Source organism: Mustela lutreola, chromosome X (genome assembly GCF_030435805.1).
Source record: "Mustela lutreola isolate mMusLut2 chromosome X, mMusLut2.pri, whole genome shotgun sequence".
In the NCBI taxonomy this organism is placed as follows: domain Eukaryota; kingdom Metazoa; phylum Chordata; class Mammalia; order Carnivora; family Mustelidae; genus Mustela; species Mustela lutreola.
In genome coordinates this window covers 67,623,554-67,648,421 of record NC_081308.1, presented here as the reverse complement: position 1 = coordinate 67,648,421, position 24,868 = coordinate 67,623,554, and the positions used below count along the sequence as shown (strand labels likewise).

At 34.7% G+C, this 24,868-nt stretch overlaps 1 protein-coding gene across 6 annotated transcripts in view; it reads left to right on the top strand.

Moving 5' to 3' along the window:
• Nucleotides 1-23,816, top strand: part of ATRX (ATRX chromatin remodeler) — a 300,618-nt gene extending 276,802 nt beyond the window's left edge. For all 6 annotated transcript variants that reach the window (XM_059158234.1, XM_059158233.1, XM_059158232.1 and 3 more), the window contains 5 exons: nucleotides 16,251-16,400; nucleotides 17,259-17,384; nucleotides 18,125-18,220; nucleotides 18,721-18,849; nucleotides 20,074-23,816. In XM_059158234.1, coding sequence (XP_059014217.1) covers nucleotides 16,251-16,400; nucleotides 17,259-17,384; nucleotides 18,125-18,220; nucleotides 18,721-18,849; nucleotides 20,074-20,352 — 780 coding nt within the window. In that variant the 3' untranslated portion in view covers nucleotides 20,353-23,816. The remainder of the gene's footprint in view (nucleotides 1-16,250; nucleotides 16,401-17,258; nucleotides 17,385-18,124; nucleotides 18,221-18,720; nucleotides 18,850-20,073) is intronic.
• Nucleotides 23,817-24,868: the final 1,052 nt, after the last annotated feature.

The window sequence follows — 24,868 nt, the reverse complement described above, 5'->3', positions numbered from 1 at the left end:
TAAGACTAGGTTCCTGCCCCTAAAGAGTCCAATCAGTTTACTTATTATAAGCAAGTAGATGTAATAAAAGTTATGGATCCTATAATACAAAATCTGTATAGACATCAAGGAAGGAATAGTCAGTTCTTTCTTGGAAAAGTTGGAGATGGGAAGTTAGGAGGACTTGAACTGATGTTGGAAATAGAAGTGGGTAGCAATTTGCATTGCTATGAGGGCAAAAGGTGAAGGCCCTTCAAGAGGAAGAGCAGGATAAAGAAACATGCGCATCAAACAGCAAGGCAAGTTTTAGGAGCCTTTAGTTTAAAAGTAATGGAGTAAAAGGAGATAGAGTAAGGGAGAGTAGGCATTGGGAGGAGATAAAAGACTAGAGAGACACAAGAATCAGATCATAGAAGTTAGAGTTTGGACATTGTGTTACAGGCTGTTGGATCTATTGTAATGATTTTAAGAAAACCGCCAACATCAAGTTTTTATTTTAGAAAAATCACTTTGGGTATCAGTGTTTAGGATGGATTGGAGAAAGGAAAATAGATGCAAAGATACCTGTTAGGATGCCTTTTTTTCCCAGTTTATTCAGGTAACTCTTTAATTTCAAAACAATAATATAGGATGTTCAGTAAATGTTAACTTTGTTCCCTAGGCTTATATTTAGAATTTCATTTAACTTTACACACTACTGTTTGGTTTTGATTTCCTTTAATAAGAATTTGAAAATTGGTCCTCTCTGAAATAGGTACAAGTGGGTGTTGTTGAAATTCATAGTACAGGATTTCTTAGTATTTGAGCCTGCTCTTATTAATGACATTTCAGAGTTGGTTCCTGTTACTATAGTATAATTGCAGATACCTTCCTTTTTTATACATCATGTTCAAGATGAAGGACTGATAAAAATGATATATTTTCATTTCCCCTTCAAATTGCTTTTATCTAAATAATTAAATTGCATGCCTTTTGAGTTAATTTTTATTGCCTTTTGATATTTTCTGAAGTGTTTATTTTCAGCTTACTTGGTATGTGATTATTGTATCTTTTTCTGCCTTATCATATCCTCTTTAATTACTGTGTAATTCCTCCTCCTGTATTTCTGTTCTCGTTTACTTTATTTTACTGCCCTACTTTCTTTTTTTAAATTTTTTAAAATTAAATTTACTATCTCAGACTTAATTTATTAACCACTTGACTGTTTTTCTTGTCTTTATCTTTGCAGCTCTTTAAAGGCAAGAACTATATCCTTTGCTCCTTTTCTTTTCATCCGTAGTGGATAATATAATGCTGGCACTTTTATATGGCCTTTCTTGAAATTTAAGTTGCCTTTATAGTGATATTTAAGTAGACTTTTTATTGTTCCTTAATGATCTATATATCATTGAAAGGCAGTGCCAGACTTATTACTGCAAGTAGTAAAATTGAAATGAACAGTGATTTGTCTGTGACAGCAGGTGTGTGAAAGGAAGAGAAATGGAGCTTTTAATTCGTGTCTTCAGTTCTGTACTGAATTAACTATCTTAGTCAGCTCTGTTCTCCACCCCACCCCATAAGTTATATTTTGTTAAATCGCCTCATTGGTTTCTTGCTGTTGTTGGTACTGCTTTTCTTTTTTTGAAATGTAACAGTCTTGTTGTCCTTCGAACTCATTATTTAAATATATTGATTTTGGGGTCTTCTGAATCATGTCCAGAAAGTGTTGGTTCAGCTCTTTAGTTGTTCGTGGTAATAATGTTTTCAGCCACTTTGAAACTTCCAACATGATCTAAACTTACAGTTTAACATAAGTTTCTAGTGATAAAGATTTGTTGACTGATTCTTAACTTTTATTTTTTAACTGTTAAAGTAATAACTTGTTTCGGTTAATGTTTATGTAGACTATGTGAGGCAGAGTATCTTTTCTGATAGTAAACTTATGAATAATGAATCGTTGAACACTACAACAAAATTTATGATGTACTATATGCTAGCTAACTGAACATAATAATACGAATTACACAGATACCAGAGATGAAAATCTTAGTCGGGGTCATGTTTCATAATATGCTTAAGTGAGTATACAGCTTAAGTTCTGTACCTTTATTAAAAGAAGTCAGTAAACCTGGCATAAAAGTTTTTTTTTTGTACTTCCCTTTTCTAGCACTGTACTGCCTATGTCTTTTTTTTTTTAAGATTTTATTTATTTATTTGACAGAAATCACAAGTAGATGGAGAGGCAGGCAGAGAGAGAGAGAGAGGGAAACAGGCTCCCCGCTAAAGTATCCAAAGTGAAGCTTTGGGTCTGCTTCTTCAACCCTGATCTTGTGTACAATTTTCTCCCTTTGTCCTTATTCTTTATTAAAGTTTTAATACCTCAGAGCATAGTTTACTAAACAGTGATGTTACTATGCAGTGTTAATATAGGATTTTACCTTGGTCTTTTTTAACACGAGTGAGAAATATTCACACTAAAATAATTTGATAATTTCAGCCTATTTAGGAAACTTCCATACATTTATTTTGAGGAATAAATGTTCAGAAGGGCCCATTTAATTGTAGGGCAAGTATCAGTAACCTATAGCATATTAACCACATGGTGGCACATGAACCCAATTTTTGTTGACTTGTACCTATAAGGAGCCATGCTCCTAACTGAAGCATAATTGAGGTTTGATGTAGTTTCCTACTTTTCTGCCTCATTTATCTCAAGTTATATGTTTATTATTCAATAAAACAAGTTCTAGTATTGTTTCTTTGTATTCACTGGCATAAAAATGATTATTCATCTGAATAAGAATAGACCACTAGAAATCATAATATATGCCAGAGAAATTGTTTTAATTTTATAATTTCTTTGTAGGTTATAATTATATTCAGTGCTTTTTGGGATGGTTGATACATAGTAAAAAGAGCAAATGGTTTAAACCCATTCCTTTTTCTAATCACCTGTCAACCACTCTTTTTAGGATGTAATCTTAGGCACGCCACATAAGTTTTCTAAGCTTCACTTAGAAAAGAACATGAGATAGTAGTACCTTTCTCACAGAGGAGATAATCCACATAAAGCCCCTGCCTAACACATAGTAAGTGCTCAAAGGTTAGCTGCTATTTTTGTTTCTGTAATTGTCAACTCTCATTGCCATTATACTTGGTCCATTTCTCTGAAACCAGTATAGACATAAATTTCTAGAATTTCAGAGGAGTCGTGAAGTCCTAATCCTTAAGAGATTAAGTTTCACATAGACAGATTAGTAGAAGACTAAAAATATTTAGGAGCCAGAGACAGTAATCTCACCTAGACTGTGGAAGAGATGGGTATTTGAGGCTTGGATTCTTCTAGAGATCAATTATAATCAAGAGTGAATAATATTAGATATTGATAATCACTTTTAATGATATTAGCATGCATTTGACTATGAACTACTAGTACCCTTTCTAACATTCAAAGATTTTTTTCTTAAATAATACATGCAACTTTGGAATTGTCTACCTTATATCCAGCTGATACCACTTTAAGTGATTTTTTAAAGTGAAGAGGTGCTTCTAGTGTCCCTCCACAAACCAGAAAAACAATAGACTGACCGTGGTTGCTTTTAAAGATTATTTATTTATTTATTTGAGAGAGAGTGAGAGAGAGCGCACAAAAGCGGAGGAAGGGACAGAAGGAGAAGGAGAAGCAGGTTCCCCCCTGAGCAGGGAGCCATCAGGGAGCTTGATCCCAGGACTCTGGGATCATGACCTGAGCTGAAAGCAGGTGCTTAACTGACTGAGCCACCCAGGCAACCCTGACCATGCTTTATTTAAAGTGCTGCTTTGTCTCTCTTACTGTGTTTCTCTCTGTCAAATAAATAAAATCTTAAAAAAAAAAAAAAAGCAAAGAGGGTACATTTAAAAATAAATAAAGTGCTGCTTTGTGTCTTATTTTGATTGTATTACCTTATAACACAAGAATTATTAAGGAGACAAGGTTATTGAGTATTTTAAGGAAAACACTTAGATTAAATGGACTTCAATGCCAGTGATGCCCCTGAATAGCAGCCTCCCTAACCCTGGCAAGATGCCTTGCAAATCACTTCTAATGGAAACATCAACATCCATGAGGCCACCTTACTGGCAGAGTTGGGAGTGGAATATAAGATTCCATTGGGGAGGGTGTGAGGTAGACTTCAGCAAGTGTCTCCTTTTAAAACACTAGAAAGATCTGCTACTCAAGATTATGGAAGTTCTGAAATTTAAAATACGAGGTTTGTATTTAGTAAATGCTGACTGATTAAACAAATTTTAACTCATTTATTTATTAAGAATTCAAAAGCAGAAACAGATGTGTCTGTTCTTTCTAGATTATAAGCTTCCTACTACTGGCCTCTGAGGGTAGGAATTGTGTCATTGAATCTTTATCACTATATTCCTAGCATCTGGCATAATACCTAGCACATAGCAAGTATTTGTTAAAAATGTGACAAGTGAATAAATGGATTTTTGTCCTATAATTGCATGCTGATGGTTGTAAGGCAGTGGTTTGCATGCCTTTAAAATTGTGTTTTTTCTTGTGTGTAATTCTTGGACTAAGAGTAATAGCATCTGAATAGATTCTGAATAGCATCAGGATCGCCTGGCAGCTTGATAAAAATGCAGATTCCTGACTTCCATCTAAGACCTACTGAATCAATTTCTGCATGTGAACCCTGGGAATCTGTATTTTTAACAGGGTTCACTACTGTTTTGTAGATATAAGGTATTTAGTAGCGTGATTTGCCTTTGTAGTTATTATCAGCTAAACCTTTGAATTAGGAATAATGATAAACAGATGCCTGGTGGCTCAGTGGATTAATAAGCCTCTGCCTTCGACTCAGGTCATGATCTCAGGGTCCTGGGATCGAGTTCCGCATCAGGCTCTCTGCTCGGCGGGGAGCCTGGTTCCTCCTCTCTCTGTCTGCCTGCCTCTCTGCCTGCTTTTGATCTCTGTCAAATAAATAAATAAAATCTTTAAAAAAATAATAATGATAAACAGTAGCTAACAATTATTGAGTGCTTTTTATGCAAGACACTGTACTAAGGGCTTTACTTGTATTGAATCATTTATTTATTGCTTTATTATTTTTTTAATTCTTATAGCCACCTTACAAAGCTGGTACAGTCTGTTTTTCTTATAGATGATGAAGTTATACCAGAGAACTGGTGGCATCTGTATTTGATCTCAGTACCATAACCAGACCCCATACTCTTTAACTACTACACTCTATTGTGCTGACATTAATTATGTGATTAAGCTTGTGGAAGAAGTTTTGGTATGACTTCACAGTCCTTTTTTAATTTCCAACTTTCTTTTTCATTGATATCTAATTGACATATAATTGCTTGTGTACAACATAATGATTCAGTATATATATATATATATATATATATATATATATATATATTGCTAAATGATTACCACAGTAAGTCTAGTTAACATCCATCACCACTCATAGTTACAGATTTTTTTCTTGTGATAAAAAACTTTTAATATCGGGGCGCCTGGGTGGCTCAGTAGGTTAAGCTGCTGCCTTCAGCTCAGGTCATGATCTCAGGGTCCTGGGATCGAGTCCCACATCGGGCTCTCTGCTCAGCAGGGAGCCTGCTTCCCTCTCTCTCTCTGTGCCTGCCTCTCTGTCTACTTGTGATCTCTCTGTCAAATAAATAAATAAAATCTTTGAAAAAAACCTTTTTTAATATCAACTCTCTTAGCAACTTTGAAATATACACTACATTATTACTAACTGTAGTTGCCATGCTATACGTTACATCGCCAGAACTTACTCATCTTACCCTTTGACAGACATCTCCCCATTTTACACACAACCTCAGCTCCTGGTAACCAGCACTCTACTCTGTTTCTATGAATTCAGCTTTTTAGATTCCATGTGTAAGTGAGATCACAGGTATTTGTTTTTCTCGTCCGATTTATTTCCCTTAGCATGATGCCTTCAAGATTCCCTCCATGTTATTGCATTGACAGGATTTCCTTATTTTCTTGTGGCCAAATAATATTCCATTTTATATATGTACCACAATATATTTATCCATTCATCCATCAGTGGACACTTAGGTTGTTTCCATGTCTTGGCTATTGTAAATAATGCTGTGATGAATATGAGGGTTCAGGTATCTTTTTGAGTGTTTTGCTTTCCTTCAGATTAATACCCAGAAGTGAAATTATTAGATCATATAGTTTCATTTGCAAGGTTTTTTTGAGGAATTTTCCATAATGGTTGTACCAATTTCTATTCCCACCAACAGTGCACAAGTGTCCCTTTTTCTTCACTTCCTCATACTTCTTGATCAATACTAAGGGTTTATGAAAAAACATTTTCAGTGTTATCAAGCGTATAATACTGGAGAATGTAGATTTTATCTTTAGTTACTGCAAAATCCTAGGGTGGCAAAGCTCATTCTAGTCCTCCTGAACTATTTTGGATGCTGAATTTATCTCTAGCCCTGAGTCAGTACAGCATTGTCGTTAAAGAACAAGAGCCCTTGAGAAAGACCACCTAGGTTTGAATCTTGACCTTTGTCAAGTTATTTGACTTCTCTCTGCCTCAGTTTCTTGATCTATAATTCCGAGATACTTATGTCTGTTGTTCTTCAAAAAACTCATCCTCTTCGTTTTTAATTTCATCTCCTTCTGAGACTATTATTAGTAAATGCCTGCCCTTCTGCTTTTAGCTTTCATATCTTACAGCTTTTCTTTTGCCTCATTCTGATCTCCTAGTTCACTAAGTTATATTTTTTTGCTCTATCTCTTCTGCTTTTTATATTATCCATTGAGTTACTTATTTCAGTGATTATTTTTTTCCCTAATATTTCAGATTGGCTCTTTTTAGGTAATTTTTGTTTGAATTTCATATTGACAGTACCTTTCCTTATTTCCCAAAGTCTATTTTAATGCTTATTTTGAATAATTGAAACATTTTTTCAATAACTTTGCTTCAGATAACATATGGTGCCAGTTTGTTGTCACACTGGGGATGGGGTGTGTGTGTGTGTGTGTTGCTTGTGTGTTTGCATGTGTGTTGGCCTGTAAATTCCTGGAATTTGTTTCTTTTTCCTTTCTGTACTTTCTGTGGATTGATTGTGGTGGGAGGGAGCCAGCACAGCCATTCTGATTCATGATCTTAGAAATCTTAGAAAGCTTAGATCTTAGAAATCTTATCCATTATATGGTGATATTAACAGTATGTACTTCATAGAGTTACTATGAAAATTAGATATTCTGTGTAAAGTTCTTAGAATAGTGTTAGCATGCAATTATACATTCCATTTAGCTTTAAAAAAATTTATAGGGAGGTGACTTGAATTCAGATCCTAACTTTAGAAAAATGTTTTTGATAAGTTAAATATAGAGCTGACTAGGGGTAAAAAGGATATTGACCCATCTTTCAGACTTTGTGCCATCCCAGAATTCTGTCACATTGTCTAGTGTTGTCTGTCTCCATTATTGCAAAGAAAATGAGGGAATGGTTGGCTTAACATTTTTTCCTGTTTTGAAAATTTTCAAACTAGAAAAATATGGATACTCATATACCTATCACCTAGTTTGAGTAATTGTTAGTATTTTGCCACATTTTCTCCTCTATTTTTCTGAAATATTTTAAGTTACATTTTTAAAATTATTTATTTTTTAGAGAGAGTGTGAGTGGGGTGGGGAGAGGGGCAGAGGGAGAGAGAATGAATCTTAAGCAGGCTCTTTGCTAAGAGCAGAGCCCAATGTCGGGCTCTATCTCACAACCCTGAGATCATGTCCTGAGCCAAAATCAGAATCAAATGCTTAACCAGCTGAGCCCCACAGGTACCCCAAATTATATGTATGTATTTAAATTATAAGATTATGATACTTCACTTGTAAATATTACAGTATAAATCTCTAAAATATAATGACACTTCATGGCACCTGGTTGGCTCAGTGGGTTAGGCCTCTGCCTTCCTTCGGCTCGGATCATGATCTCAGGGTCCTGGGATCGAGTCCCACGTCGGGCTCTCTGCTCAGCAGGGAGCCTGCTTCCTCCTCTCTCTTTCTCTGCCTGCCTCTCTGCCTCTCTTGTGATCTCTCTCTGTCAAATAAATAAATAAAAATCTTTAAAAAAAATAAAGACACTTCAAAAATAGACATTCCTTATATAACCACTATACCATAAAATCAATAACTTCTTAATTTCCTAACATCATCTAATACGATACCTGTAGTCAGATTACTCCAGTTGTCTTGAATATGTCTTTTATAGCTAATTTGTTCAAATCTGGATCTGTTCGAGGTATACACAATATATTTGATTGTTTTGTCTCATTGTTATAATCCTCTTAATTCAGTGTACTCATCTTCCCTCCATTCTGGATTTATTTCCTGTTGGATATTTGAACTTCCATTTGTTATATATTCTGTAAACTGGAAATTAGACCCAAAGGCTTGATTAAATTCTTAGCAGGTATTTCTAGCAAGAATGTTTTATAGATAATGTGTAAAAAGATGTTAATATTTTTTAAAAATACAGGATAAGGCAAAGTGTGAAGAAAAAGGAGTAATATACATATCGAGTGCTTGTGCTATGTTCTTTTAAATACACTATCTCATTTAATTCTTACAGTAACCCCATGAGTTACCAATGGTATTATCCCTTTGTAGCAAGGGAATTGGTTCCAAGAGATCACTGAACTATTAAATGGCAAAGTTAGAATTCAAAAAGAAAAAGGAAAAAAGTCAAATAAGGCCGTTTATCTTTACATAAACATAAAAAGTTTTACTAACAGATCACTTGCTCTCTGTACCTCTATCTCTGGTAAAATAAAAGCAACAAATTGACTTGACCTTCACATAAATAAATTGCTCTGGCTTATCATGCTCTCATTTTAGGCAATGAGAGGCATCCTTTTAAATATCAGCAAAAAAAATTTTTAACATATATATGTTCGCAGAACAGGTAATAATTTATTGGTTCTTCTGTCACAGCCATGTATCTAGGATTTTCTAGGACAGTTCTGATATCCCACAGTTGGCCCTATCAAACATCTCCTGAAATTTTTCATTAGAAAAGCTTGGTTAAAGTATAAAAACTTCTTTCTCTCTGTACAGTAATACATTGTTTCTTAATGTGTGTTTGTGGGAGAATCTGCTTTAGACCTTTAGAAAAGGTGTTGGAAGTAAGAGAAAGTAGTAAAGAACACCATTAGAACTCTTCTAGTTAGCTGACCAAGAGAAGAAAATATTTTAGTGAAGAGAAGGATTAAATTCTATCAGATGTTGCTGGTGGATTGACAGGATCAGGTCTGGGAATTGACTGTCAGCTTTAGCAATGCAAGTGTCATCAGAAAACCTGGCACTGTTTTTGTACTTCATGTGTAACATTTAATCTCCACAGAAGACTTTGTGAAGTAGAAACTTATTGGGCCCATTTTACAGATCAGGAGACTGAGATTCAAAAAGATAACTACTCAGGGACATAGGACCAGTAAGTGTTAGAACTAGGATTTAAATCCAGTAAGACTGTAGGTCTGCACTGTCAAGCCCAGCTACATGTAGTTATTTACATTTGCATTTAAATGTATTAAATTACACTTTAGTTCCTCAGTTGCACTAGTAACATTTCGGTGCTCAGAAGTCACATGTAGCTCCAGTTGGACAGCACAGACAGAACATTTCCATCATTGCCCAGAGTTCTGTTTAGCAGTACTCCAGAGCCTGTGAACTTAACCACTATACATAAAACCTCTCAATTTACAACGTTATATGAAATTTAAAGTAAGTCTTGCCATTAAATTTTCCTCTGAAATTCAAAAGGCCGACATGGGTCTTTTTATCAGATCAGTTGATTCCAAAAAACTATACTGGTATTTATACTTCAGACAGCCTGGTCATGAAATGGTCTTTTGTAGAGAGAAGCCTGGAAAGCAGGGTTTGATCTATGTCCTTTCACATTTTTTCCAATTTCATTTAGGGGAGTTCAGAAGGACATAACTAGCATGTTGGCGTGATCAGTGATCCTGAATTAATGTAAGGTACCTGCGTGGCACAGTATCTGTTTGTTAATATCCTAAAGTATGTTATTTGATTGGTAGGTTGGCTGATTTTAATATGTCCTGTAACATTTTAGGAACAGTGGAAAATGTAGGCTGTGATACTTTTGGGTGAATTAAGTAGGTAAATACCTCCTTCTGTCTCTTCAGTTACTGAAGTTTTCATGACCAGGATTTTTACATCCTATTCATTGCTTTGGACCCTTCAAGGAATATACATTGCATGAGAGATTTGATCAATATAAGAAATCACTAGATGACCTTATTTATATATTTTATTTTTATTATTTTGCCTTTTTAAATGTTTTCTTTCTTTAAAATGTAATCTGAACTACTAAATACCTGCTTTCATTCCTATTTCATAGGTCTTCTATCTATATCCTTTTTATTAGCATACCTATAGTTGAGTTAGAGGATTTTTTTTTAAAGATTTTGACAGACAGAGATCACAAGTAGGCAGAGAGACAGGCAGAGAGAGAGGAGGAAGCGGGCTCCCTGCAGAGCAGAGAGCCCGATGTGGGGCTCTATCCCAGGACCCTGGGATCATGACCTGAGCCGAAGGCAGAGGCTTTAACCCACTGAGCCACCCAGGCGCCCCTAGTTAGAGGATGTTAACAGTGTTATGAAATAAGGAGATAATATGAACTCCACATTGTATAGCATGAGAATCAAGTTCCCATTTGGGCTCTACTTAGAAAGCTGCAACCTCTAGAAAGTCACTACCATGCTATAAAATCTTGACTGAAACTGTTTACCTAACAGTGAATGGCATGTGGCTTATGTAATAATTATAATGGATAACAGATTTTTAAAGGTTAAATGCTAAATATGCTATCTAGCTCCTTGAATGTTAAATTGAGCAGAAAACATTCTTCTGACCAAAGGCGACTTCGGCTCTTACCTTCCACCCAAAGCAGTGTGGTAGGCCTGCCTTTTCCTTTCTTGAAAGTGACAAGTTTTGTAGTTGCCACTTTTCTTATTTTCACCTCTAATTTGGGAATCTGGGTATGTTTATAAATGGTCTTTGGGGAAAGTGTGTGCTCTTGATCTAAAAATTTGATATGAGGTGGTATGTGAACTTTATTCAGTATCTCTCTAGTTACTTACCAAGTATGTTGCCTTTTTTTTCCCCCAGTGTAGTTTGGGAAAAAACAGCCTTCAGATTTGAAAGTAAAAGCTTTTTTTTAAACCCAGAATATAAAGTTTCTTTACTAAAAATCTAGGCTTATTGAAGTAATAAAAGAAATTTTCTTCATAGCTTTTTGAGTGGGTGCTGTGGCACTTAAGTATTCCAGTGATTTTTATTTCCAGATATTATAGAACTCAAATTCCAAGTGATGGCAAGCAAAATATTTTGAAAAATGGCAACCTCCCACCCCCACCCTCAGGCAAAGACTTAATTGTTTCTAAAATTTTATTTTCAAGGTTGAATTTCAGGATTGATTAGATGGGATTTTTGTCAGCTTGCCAAACACTTTAAACATCTAAATAAATTAACTTAAACTTTTAATTTATCATTAATTTTATCTTATTAATTAAACTAGTCATTTTTAAAGCTTAAATTAATGTAGCTGTTAGCTAGAATAGAGACCATGCTTTTTCCCAGCTTGTAAAAGGTTTTTCACTTATTGAAGGAAAAATAAAGTTTAGACAAAGAAAAGGTACACATTTGGATATAATTTAAACCTCATTTTCACAACTGTTGGCCTAGTGATTATAGATTCTGTTCCAGTATTGTTTTCAATAATAGGGTTGCTATAGCAACTAATAAATGCGTGCTTCAAAGAGAAGAAACAAAAATACCTTTCCACCGATTGTGTTGTATATTGAGATGAAATTGTTCTTTATTAACGTACATAATTTGCTCTAGATTTTGCAAAATGGTTTTTCCCAAGGAAGTATTCTGAGAATCCTGTTACACTTATTCTTTTTTTCTGTCTTAATTTCATTTGCTTTTTGTATTAACAATATGCTATATAATTAATTTACAAAGGGAAAGATATAGAAACAGTTTATATCAGAAATTCTGTATGTTCTTTCTGTTATTTGTGTCTTACATAGCACTCTAGAGGAAAGAAAGATTTTTGGCCTCCTGCCTCTGAACTTACATAAATGAGTCTTATTCTTATAAAAGTCAGTTAACTTAACATATGTAGTGTCTTTTCTTTGTTAAAATGGAGATAGTGGTAAACATACTTGTTTAAGTCCTTGAGCATTATTAGCATACTTATTGTATGAACAAGTGGTTGAAATACATTAAAATTTGCCCTTTAGCTATTTTGTTGCAGATTTAGTAATAATGAAGAACTGTAAGTAGCCTAAATATTAATAAACCCTTAAATAGGAGAATAATTAGATTATAAGGTTTATCTATATAATATATAAGCACTTACAGCTGTTAAACATGATGGTTTGTGTATAACACCCAGTGCTCCATGCAATCCAGCCATCCTTAATACCCATCACCAGGCTCACCTATTCCCCCACTCCCCTCAGTGAATCATGGAACACTACATCAAAAATGTATGATGTACTGTATGGTGACTAACATAACACATAAAAAAATATGGTTTGTATTTGATGTAAAATGATGTCTGTGGAAAGCTACTAATTCAGAAAAGTGGTTTCAACACTATAGTACAATCCCATTTTTATGTAAGAGCATGTATGAGTGTGAGAGTAAAGTGTAAATGTGTGGAGGAATATATGACAGGTGGTGCCATTAGTTATCTCTAGGTTTTATAATACGAAATTAGCATTGTTTCCTTCAATGTTTTTTAAAAATCTTTGAAAAGAAGGGAGCATCCATAGCCAGTAGAAAGAGTTTGAATGGTTTTTTTGTTTGATGTTAGGAGGGAGCTATTGTTTTAGGAAAAGGGTCCAGAAATTTTTAATGATACAAAATAAAGTCACATGCAGTTTTCCTCTGACTTGTTAGCATTTTAGTTGACTGTGGGTCAAAAGAACATTGTTGCTGAGCCTCTTCCATAATCTGACCTTAGTAAGTCAATCATGTTTGACTTGAGAGGATAGATCTTAAATCTGAAATTGGTGAGAAGACATTAAAATGTTTTGGAAGTGGTGTTTCCATGTCTCCTGAAAATGGAAATGGTAAAATAGTCATGTCAGGTTTAGGCTAAGCATGAACTGGGTTTTCACAGGTTTGTGTCTGAGAATTGTGTTTGCTTCAGTTTTTATATTTTCCTTTATTTAAAAAATTAGCATATTAATTTAAAAACTTCAAAAAGTATGGAAGCATTCAAAGTGAGGGAAAAAATAGACATACTTGGCTTTTTCCCACCCCAAAATCCTTCAGGGTAGTGTTTTTTATTTGAGTACAGATCTGGGAAATGGAGGAACTATGCCTCATGAAAATATTCTTTATAGTGTGATAGAATGATCACTGGATAGAAGCCTGGAAATTCAGCTTCTAGTCCTAGCTAGTCTGAGCTGTGTGATTGGAACAAGTTACTTTGCCTCTCTGGGCATGGGTTCCTACCAGTTCCAAGGTGATAAGTTTGGACTTTGAAATAGGATGATAAGGACTGACTTGATATTTTTTAGACATTTTTTAAAGGGTATAAATGAGGGTATGTGTGCATGCCTGCACATGCACATTGCATACACGTGTCTCTGGAAAGGCTTTCTCTCTAATCATAAGAGTAATTAATGTATGAACTCTGGTGTTTATAATTGAGAAATAAACACTGCACTAAACTGACAGAAGATTTATTTCCAAAGAATTGGGTGTTTCATCTGTTTCTGCTATTCTCATATCATCTTGTTATACATGTGAATGGAGAGGGTTTCATTTTGTTTAACTGACAGTCATAGCTAAATTATTATTCATTGTTACAGAGAGAGAGAATCAGTGGCACAGCTGAAAGTAAATCAGTTCCTAGCACACAATTCTCTTGGTCTTTCCCTTAGGTTGTTTTCTTGGAGAAATTAAGTTATTTTTGACTATGGTTAAGAACATCACTTATTGCTAGACAGAAGTAAAATTAGAAACTATCCATAGAACATTTCTACCTTGTAATTTATTTGGTATTTTGTAGAATAGCTGACTTTTCTAACTGTATTTGGTATGGTCACTTGCTAAAAATATAAGTCAGTGTTACCTGGTTTTATTCTAAACCTCTCTCTTGAGTCATAGTTGGGGGGGGGTAAGCATGGGAGACACATATCTGAAGAAGCGTTATCTTTTCATAGAATTTAATTTCATTTGGCCTATCTCTCTGCATACCTGGTCAATAACTGTGAGCTTTAGAGATCTGTGTAGTGCTGATAAACCTGTTTTATATTGCATAGGCATGGGAAGTCAGCTTTGATGACAGATTTCTACACTGGTGTAGAGGAGAAATGTTTAGCTAGTGTTTCAAAAGAACTAAACCTGTTAGCATCTCTGTATTCCACCATTCAGCTTTTTTGAGCCCTCTCCTACGTATGGTCCTCTAATGTTTTCGGTTTTCAACAAAAGAAATAGTATATCATGTCAAAATGAAGTATAGAATCTCAATTACAATTATATTCATTAATGAAATCAATTCCTTTAATCTTATGGAATGATGAAATATTTCAAGTGTTTATTAGGGTAGCAAGATAAAGAGTTGTTTAAATGATACCAAATATTCTGATTATTTGGAATTAGTGTCAGCATTTCCTATTGTACAGAAGAAATCATAGGGCCTCATGAATTGAGTCTTTCAACTTGAATTATTTAACAGAAATTTGAGTTCCTACCATGTGTTATAATACTCTGGGGGTCAATGAAGATGTAAAGACAGAATTATTTTCACGTGTGGGATTTGTCTATGCTGAAACTTAGGAAGGCATTAAGCATTATTAGATGTAGATTAAATTTAAATTTAATGGACTTATACTTCTGCAACCTTTCCTTTGCTCTGTAATTATTTATGTTCCTTCACTACATTCACACTCAATTCAGAAAGTGTGTTCTAAGAGAACTTGATGTTACAAGCTATGAAAAATCCTTTTGTAAAGTGAATTAATTTGCCTTTTATATATTCGGGTTTTCATCTGTGATTTCTTAATAAACAACGTGAGTATTTTAATTTCTTATTAGCAAGTAACATCTGTGGTTCACTTTAACCCCCTCCTCCCAGTCTCTGTCTCTCTCTCTCTCATAATCATAATTACATAAAGCAGGAGTTTGTTTGTTCTTACTAAGTATATAAATGATCCCAAGTTTTAAGCTTTTAATTTTTTTTTAACCTTAAAAGACTGACTTAACAATCAGAGAAAGACAATTATCATATAATCTCCCTGATAGGAGGAAGTTGAGAGTCAACATGGCGGGGTTTGGGGGAATAGGAAAGGAATAAATGAAACAAGATGGGATCAGGAGGGAGACAAACCATAGAAACTCTTAATTTCACAAAACAAACTGAGGGTTGCTGGGGGAGGGGGATAGGGAGAGGGCGGTTGGGTTATGGACATTGGGGAAGGTATGTGCTGTGGTGAGTGTTGTGAAGTATGTAAACCTGGCAATTCACAGATCTGTACCCCTGGGCTCATAATACATTATATGTTAATAAAAAAATAAAAAATTATTAAAAGACTGACTTAAGACACTATGACTTAAAAAAAAACCCCACTGTAACAATAACATGATAAACTGCCTATCAGTTTAAATTTGACCTATGCATCTTTACAATGTAATCTATAATTGACCTTTCTACAATTGAAATATAAGGACTCTATGATCCAGTGCAACTTTCCTGTAGCTGTTTAGATTAATTTAGGTTTGCTTTTTGTTAGTATAGTGGCTGGTGGCCAAAGTAATTGTGATAGAAATAAAGTTGATAAATATGTATAAACAGGAGTAGCCGTGATTTTTAACACAAGCATCCAATGTAATCTCTGATTTAAGCAGACTTTTATTAGCATTTATTATCAACTCAAAACAAATACAAAACAAAATGCATATGAAAAAATTAGAAAAAAGTTGGAGAAAAAAACTTCACAAAAACTACATTTTAAACATTATGGAACCCCTAAAACATGCTTATATAAAACACTGTTTTATAGGAAGTTCTTACAGAAGAGGCTGGTGTTGTATGTATTATGACTGTTTTCTAAGTAATTTATATCCTATGTATCAGAAATATGTGTAGTAGCCAGTGTCTAGTTTCTAGTCAGACAGTAGACCAAAGAACTATGGAGATAGGATCCAGACAGAAAAAATAATTCTCTGTGATTTCAACCCCTCTAAACAGGACACCATACTTGCAGAACTTCTACAAATACATAAAGAACACATTGTAGGATATCATGAACACGATTCTCTTTTGGACCACAAAGAAGAAGAAGAGTTGACTGAAGAAGAAAGAAAAGCAGCTTGGGCTGAGTATGAAGCAGAAAAGAAGGTAGTTCATTCAAAATGCTTTTTGGTTTTTGTTTTTGTGTTAGTCATTTAAAAGGTCAGTGAGTAAGGAAAGGGCCACATTTGAAACAGTTGTAATAATAATAGGGAGTCTTTGGGAACAGAGTCCCCAAATACGAGTCTGTTTATAGGCTTTGGTTACCTTTGGTGGTAGAGTGGAAGGAAAAGAAAGAAGAAAATAGTTTCCACTTAAAGAGTAGTAACCCCAGTTCTGCTTAGCACACGCTGAATTGAGAGATTAGTGAGAAGCTCTATATTTAGTCTCACTTAACTCCCATCAACACCCTCACTCTAGTAACATACATGCAGTAGCTTAGAGTTTAGAGGTAGGAGGAAATGTTTCTTTGACATGTGTACCATGAAATCAAAATTTTGACTGAATGTCAGAACACAAAAATATTCCATTATTGGACATTAATATCAGTCTCCACCAGCAACTTTATTTAAAATAGTTCCATGTCTGTTTTAAACACCAAACCACTTGAGCAAAAATGCTCCTGAGCATGGGAAATCTTATCCTAATACCTGAATTCTTTTTAAACTCCTAACTCATTGTACCAAACTTCTTTAACGTTAATGTGATGTTAGGAGTTTCATTAGAATTCTCTGAGTTGCCCCATTCTGTGGGAATTATCAGAAAAAAAGAATACACCTTCAGGGGTTAAAGCTTTCCATGTAATAAGATCTTGGTTTCAGGTGAAAAGGGTGTTTTGTTTGTGTGTGGAAGAGTGTTAATAATTTCTTAGATCTGAGAATGTGGAATCTTTTCTAAACGGGTAGGTGATGTAGAATTTCAAGTTTTAAATCACAATGTGGAAAGTGCATAATTTTTTGGTTTTAGGGACTGACCATGCGTTTCAACATACCAACTGGGACCAATTTACCCCCTGTCAGTTTCAACTCTCAAACTCCTTATATTCCTTTCAATTTGGGAGCCCTGTCAGCAATGAGTAATCAACAGTTGGAGGTAAGTTGTGAAGTACAAAAGTAGTTTAACATGAATTAAAGGCATTCAAGTACCTTGTTGTTGAGGGTTCCCTATGCAGGAATATCACATTCTCCAAAAGATTACCTCTGAATAGACCAAGAAATTTTTCTTTTATTTGTTGACCTTTTTGAACTATCACAGTATAGTAAAGTGTAGTTTGTTCAGAACACAAAAGAATTAGGCCTTGAATTAATGCTCTTTGAATTATTTTAATTAAGGAACAATAGGGCAATTGACTGGCTAGGGAAATAGCACTTTCTTCAGTTATAAAATACTTTGAATCAACAAATTAACTTGCTAATATTTGAAAATGGGATATATACATCTATATTCTGATGCAATGTAGATGCAGCATTTCGTATATGATAATGTCCAGTATTACATTTAAAACTAGAACCAATTATGAAGTAAATAAGAAAGATTAGGTTTTATTATACTGATTATGTAATAACTTAATTGAATCTGTGGTTTTCTTTTGAAAATGTTCTTATGGAGTCATTTAAATTAATAAACTATTGGTGCAAACCGTAAGTTTTATCTTCCTAACAGGACCCTCACTGATAAATTTTACCCACTGTATAAGTGCTGCATTTTGCTGCTTTTCAATTATTTGGAGAGTTTTAAAACCAAATGCTATAAATTGGCAAAAGGAAGGATCCCTATACTTTATAACCATGTGTCTTTTATATGTCCTTATAACGTTTCTTGCGTTCTTCTAGGACCTCATTAATCAAGGAAGAGAAAAAGTTGTGGAAGCAACAAACAGTGTGACAGCAGTGAGGATTCAGCCTCTTGAAGATATAATTTCAGCTGTAGTAAGTTAATTCGCAGTTATGTTATTCCAACTTGATATTTTTGTCATGTGTTCCCCCATCCCAGCCCTTTTGTTTTTATTTTTAATTGTTTGCTTTACTCCTTCTGTGGGGAAAACAACATGATTCTTACAACTTAATTTGCAATAGTAAAATACTAATAAACTGAATAATAGTGCTGAGCTGTAATTCAGCATTTTTACCTAAATGTTGGCACAAAAGAGAAATGGGTGCTATCCCAAATGATTAGGAAGTCAATCATTTATAGAAATGTGTATGTTGTTTACATAAACATATTTTATCAGTTACACAAATTAAATCCAAGTAGTTTCATTCCAGAAATAGCCAAACCTTGTACAACAGTGGATAACTTAGTACTCTGCTTTTACATCCTTGTTTTCTTAAGACAAAAACCTTTTATAATCCTTAATATTTTTGAGTACCTTAATTATTTTTCCTCCGTTCTACTGCAATAGGAAGTAAATGGAACCTTTTTCTTTTAGTGGAAGGAAAACATGAATCTCTCAGAGGCCCAAGTACAGGCGTTAGCATTAAGTAGGCAAGCCAGCCAGGAGCTTGATGTTAAACGAAGAGAAGCAATCTACAATGATGTATTGACAAAACAACAGATGGTAAGAGTCCCACTATCTCTAAGTTATTTCCAGTTTTCTTGAATTTATAATAATGGGTTTGTGTGACATCTCTGTGACACGTTCCCTCAGAGGGATGGATGACTGGTCATTGTTTTTTCCTGGAAGAAATTTTGTCAGAAATCATAGTAATTGTCAAATAAAGGTAATACCTGGGTTACAGGGTTACAAAAGAGCAACAAATTGCTAATGGGTCTCCTTGAAGATTGTGTAGGTTCTTGTCCACATAGTTTTATTTTTTGTGTATTCTAGACATCTAAAAAGGAATTTTTGCCAGACTTTTACCATATTTACCATTTTTAAACAATGAGGGTACTTTTTAATATATTTAATTTGAGATTTTAAAAAAGTGGAGCTATATAGATGATATATGTTTCAGGTTCCTACTAAATTATATAATTCTTTGAAAGACTAGCATATTCCAGGGGCACCTGGATGGTTCATTCCATTAGGTGGCTGCCTTCAGCTCAGGTAATGATCACAGGGTCCTGGGATCGAGCCCCACACCGGGCTCCCTGCTCAGCAGAGAGCATGCTTCTTCCTCTCCATCTGCCTGCCTCTTTGCCTACTTGTGTTCTCTCTTTCTTTCTCTCTCTCTCTGTCAAATAAATAAAATTTAAAAATCTTTAGTGCATATTCCAGGACCTTTGATCATTTTTCCCAGGATAGTTGTTTGCCAGCCATTTGCCTTTCACTGGGAAATTTCGACTCTTGACTCTAGGGAATCAATTTCTGTGGCATGAATTTTACTTAGAAAGCACTGTAGATTACTGATTTTTTAGATTATCTTAGGAAATTTGAGACACTCCAGGTAGGAATTATTCCCACTGCAAGTTGCTTTTTCCCTTGGATATTTGTCACTAAAAATGTTTGTCATCATGTGAAATATTTAAAAGAATGAAGAAATGAGATTTGATCAAAAGTGCTATAACTAATACTTGAAACGAATCATAGTGTAAGACAGGTTACTATGGCAACTAACCTAAATCCTTCTTACAATACAATACAATAGTCAAGTCATTAAGAGAATTTAGCCCTCAGTGGTGTTACTAACTGGTTCCTACAGTAATGGTCCTGTGAATGCCTCAAATTATGTGTTTTCCTTTTGGTATGGTACACCCTTAACAAATTGATTTTAACTTAAAACTTGATACTTGCCTCTGAGATAGGTCATGCACTTGTAACAGCTCCCTTTTCTCTCTTTAGTTAATCAGCTGCGTTCAGCGAATACTTATGAACCGAAGGCTCCAGCAGCAATACAATCAGCAGCAACAACAACAAATGACTTATCAGCAAGCAACACTGGGTCACCTCATGATGCCAAAGCCTCCAAATTTAATCATGAATCCTTCTAACTACCAGCAAATTGATATGAGAGGGATGTATCAGTCAGTAGCTGGTGGTATGCAGCCACCACCCTTACAGCGTGCACCACCCCCAATGAGAAGCAAAAATCCAGGACCTTCCCAAGGGAAATCAATGTGATTTTGCACTAAAAGCTTAAAGGATTGTTAAAATCATAGAAAGATCTTTTATTTTTTTAGGAATCAATAACTTAACAGAACTCAACTGTATAAATAGTTTGATCCCCTTAAATGCCAATCTTCCATATTAGTTTTAATTTTTTTAATAGGGCATACCATTTTTTCCTGACGTTTGTCAGTGATGTTGCCTAGAATCTTCTTACACACATTGAGTACAGAAGATATTTCAAATTGTTTTCAGTGAAAACAAGTCCTTCCATAACAGTAACAACTCCACAGATTTCCTCTCTAAATTTTTATGCCTGCTTTTAGCAACCATAAAATTGTCATAAAATTAATGAATTTAGGAAAGAATACAGATTTATATATTCGTTCTTTACATATAAAAACACACAGCTGAGTTCTTAGAGTTGATTCCTCAAGTTATGAAATACTTTTGTACTTAATCCATTTCCTTACTAAAATGATTGAAATGGTTTTAATGTTCCTTTGACTGAAGTCTGCAACTGGGCTCCTGCTGTATCATCTCTGTGAGTGAGAGTTAGAAATTTAAGGGTTATCTTTGACACAGAATTGTGTGCAATATTCTCAAATACTACTGCTCTAAAACTTGGAGGAGTCTTGCAGTTATCTTAGTATTGTATAAACAGCCTTAAGTATAGCCTAAGAAGAGAACTCCTTTTTCTTCTTTAGTCTTTCTGCCATTTTTTATTTTCAGTTATATGTGCTGAAATAATTACTGGTAAAATTTCAGGGTTGTGGATTATCTTCCACACATGAATTTTCTCTCTCTTGGCACTAATATAAAGCACATCTCTTAACTGCTTGGTGCCAGTGCTAGTGCTTCATCCTGTTGCTGGCAGTGGGATGTGGACTAACAAAATCAAGTTCTAGCATTTTAGGAGGTTAAGGATGATGGTGTGGTAGGGTCACACCCTGTTTTATAAACAATATCAAAATGGCAGAACCATTGCTGACTTTTAAGTTCACATGAGGAATGTGCTTTAGTAATTCCCAGTACTGTCAGTATTGTGAAATAATTCCTCTGAAAGATAAGGATCACTGGCTTTTGTGCTCTTCCTCTTTTTTGTCATCATCATGTTCTTTTCCCCCAACTTCCCTATGTTATTTTAAATAAATTACATTTCAAAGTTCGATTTTTTATTAGTTTAGATCTGTGAGGCAATTTTTTTCATCAAAATTAGTTCATCTAATACCCTTCTTTGAAGTTTTACTAGAAAATCATTACATTGTTTTTCTTAATCCAGGCCTATAAAAATGACCTATAAGTTTATTCATGTACAGTTTGCTTGAATTTCCTGAAGAAAAAAATTATTAGACTATGGGAGTCAACTCAACATGGCAAAACCATTTTTGAGGTGGTGTTGTAATAGGTAATGGAAATAGCTAAGGAATTTCATTAAAAAATGTTGGGTGGAGGAATTGCTCTAGGTATCACTGGATTAGAATGAGTTTAACATTAACTAGAACTGTTTTGAGTTATTTGGATTATTAAAAGATTTCCATTTTTATCTTGAAAGAACTAGTGGTAAACATCTAAGAGCACTAGGTTTGTGATACATAATTTGTGAGGTTAGGTGGATCCATTTCATCCCCCTCACTTTACCATGGTGAGTTATCACTAATAAATCCCATGTATTTGGATATTGTGCTAGCCATATAGTTAAATTTACTGAATTGGGGTGGGGGGAGATGTGTGTTTACTCCAGAAGAAATGAAAAAGACAAGATCTACGAGATAAATATTTGAAGGCAGTACACTGTGGCCAGCTGTTGTCAGTTGGTGTATCTACAAGTCCAGAATACCTTAAACCTGATTTACTAGACCTGGAGATTTTCAACATGGTCTGATTACTTGCTCAAAGACATGGATGTAGAAATTTTAGGCAACCTTCTAAACTTTTTTCACCATGGATGAAACTATGACTTAAGGAATAATACATAGAAAGGATTAATTGGAACTAAGAGAGTTTGAAATAAAACTTGGACCACTTTGCATACACTCTTCTCACTTGACATTTTAGCTACATAATATGTACTTTGAGTATAACATCAAGCTTTAACAAATATTTAAAGACAAAAATCACATCAATAAGATACTAAAAGGCTCATTTTTATATTTGTTTTAGATGTTTTAAATAGTTGCAATGGCTTAAAAAATGACGATTTAAAATGTTGCTTGTTATACAGTTTTGCCTGCTAAATTCTCCATATTTTGTAACCTGTTTTATTTCTTTGGGTGTAAAGCGTTTTTGCTTAGTATTGTGATATTGTATATGTTTTGTCCCAGTTGTATAGTAATGTTTCAGTCCATCATCCAGCTTTGGCTGCTGAAATCATACAGCTGTGAAGACTTGCCTTTGTTTCTGTTAGACTGCTTTTCAGTTCTGTATTGAGTATCTTAAGTACTGTAGAAAAGATGTCACTTCTTCCTTTAAGGCTGTTTTGTAATATATATAAGGACTGGAATTGTGTTTTTAAAGAAAAGCATTCAAGTATGACAATAATACTATCTGTGTTTTCACCATTCAAAGTGCTGTTTAGTAGTTGAAACTTAAACTATTTAATGTCATTTAATAAAGTGACCAAAATGTGTTGTGCTCTTTATTGCATTTTCACAGCTTTGAAAATCTGTGCACATATTGTTTCATAGAAAATGTATAGCTTTTGATGTCCTATTTAATGGTGATTCTTTTGCACATTTAGTTATTTAATATTGGGAGGTCAAAAAGTTTGGTTTTTGAATCTGTTATGTACTAAATTCTGTAAAAGGAGATCTCTAACCTCAAAAATAATTTACATACCAGGAAGCCTATGTGTGTTTGTGTTAGTTTTGGTTGTCTCTTTGTAATCCAGCACCATTTCCTGCTTCCCAACAGCTGCATCACTCATTTAAATCAAGCAAGACTACCAATCCACACTTGATAGAAAAGCTGCTTACCCTCCTGAAGCCATAACAGGTTAATGGAAGCCTTTATTACCTGGCCTCCAAAGCTGAATATTTTGTAGTCTTCCCTTAGCTATGCCCATTTTCTCTCTATCACAAAATCAGATACTTAACATCTGTGCCCCAAACAAAACTTTAAGGTAGTCACTTACCTATCTCAGTACCATTGTTTCCTTTGAGGGTGGCATGTTGTGAAGCTATAGGTATCTATTCTAACAGTAAATTAGGTCATTCTTTTACATGCTTATTTCACTAAAAATTACGTTCAGATTATTCCCATCTTATTTCACCAGACTTAGTCTCAAGTGAATTTAAGCTATTTCCACATCAAATCTACCCTTAGAGATGAAAATTCCTCCACCATGGATTTGTTTTTCAAGTCTGTAATCTGTGCCAATCCCAAAGGAGTTACCAAATTTCAGAAATGCTTTTTGTCTGTGCAACATTTTATATATGCTGTTATATGGAGGTGAATAAAAATTTAAAATCCAAAATATATATTGTTTCTAAGCTCAATATCTGCTAGGTAACCAAACTCAGCACACATTACTCATGTTGAATATAATGATGGAATGGCCCCACCAACCCCCCACCTAAGAATTTTACTCCTCAGAGTATGTACCACCATAAAATTCCTTTACAATATATACTGCCACCCTCTCTGTGGAGTAACCTTCCTGTCACCATTGTGCCTATTTGGTTAACTAAAGCAATCACCCTTTCTCTCACTCAAGAGAGCTTTCTGGTAGTGACTGCTACCTACATTTACCAAGGAAGACAGCATATAAATGGAGGCCTTTATTAAAGATAATGAAGATAAAGCTATAGTTGAAGGAATGAAAGAGTGAGACAAAGGGGGCGCCTGGGTGGCTCAGTGGGTTAAGCCGCTGCCTTCGGCTCAGGTCATGATCTCAGGGTCCTGGGATCGAGTCCCGCATCGGGCTTTCTGCTCAGCAGGGAGCCTGCTTCCTCCTCTCTCTCTGCCTGCCTCTCTGCCTACTTGTGATCTCTCTCTGTCAAATAAATAAATAAAATCTTTAAAAAAAAAAAAAAAAAAAAAAAAAAAAAAAAAAAAAGAAAGAGTGAGACAAACCCTAAAATACAGCAAGCCCTTTTTAATACTCAGAACTACCACACAGTCCAAGCAATCTCCACCCTGCAGCACTCCTCCAAATTCACCTCATTCTGCCCTCACTTTCTCCCTTGTAGAAACATAAGGGAGGAGAATTGGCTCCAGTCTCCTTTAATCATATCAGATGAGAGACTTTTACCTGTTGACTAGACTGAGCCCTCCCCCTATAGTCCTCACATCAAATACACGTTAGCTTTCAAGAAAGGTGAAGAAATGACATGACATGCAAAGACAAGATTTATTTTAGGTATATGAAGAGAAAGCATAGTATTAAAAGGAATAAAGGTGGGGATAGGGAAATAAATACTAGATTGGAGTGGATTAATCAAGGATCTTGAAATCCTGAATAATTTCAATACGAGGATAACAGGTTTGTGACATCTAGTGGATGTGTTCAAAGTAGCAATAAAGATGGTAA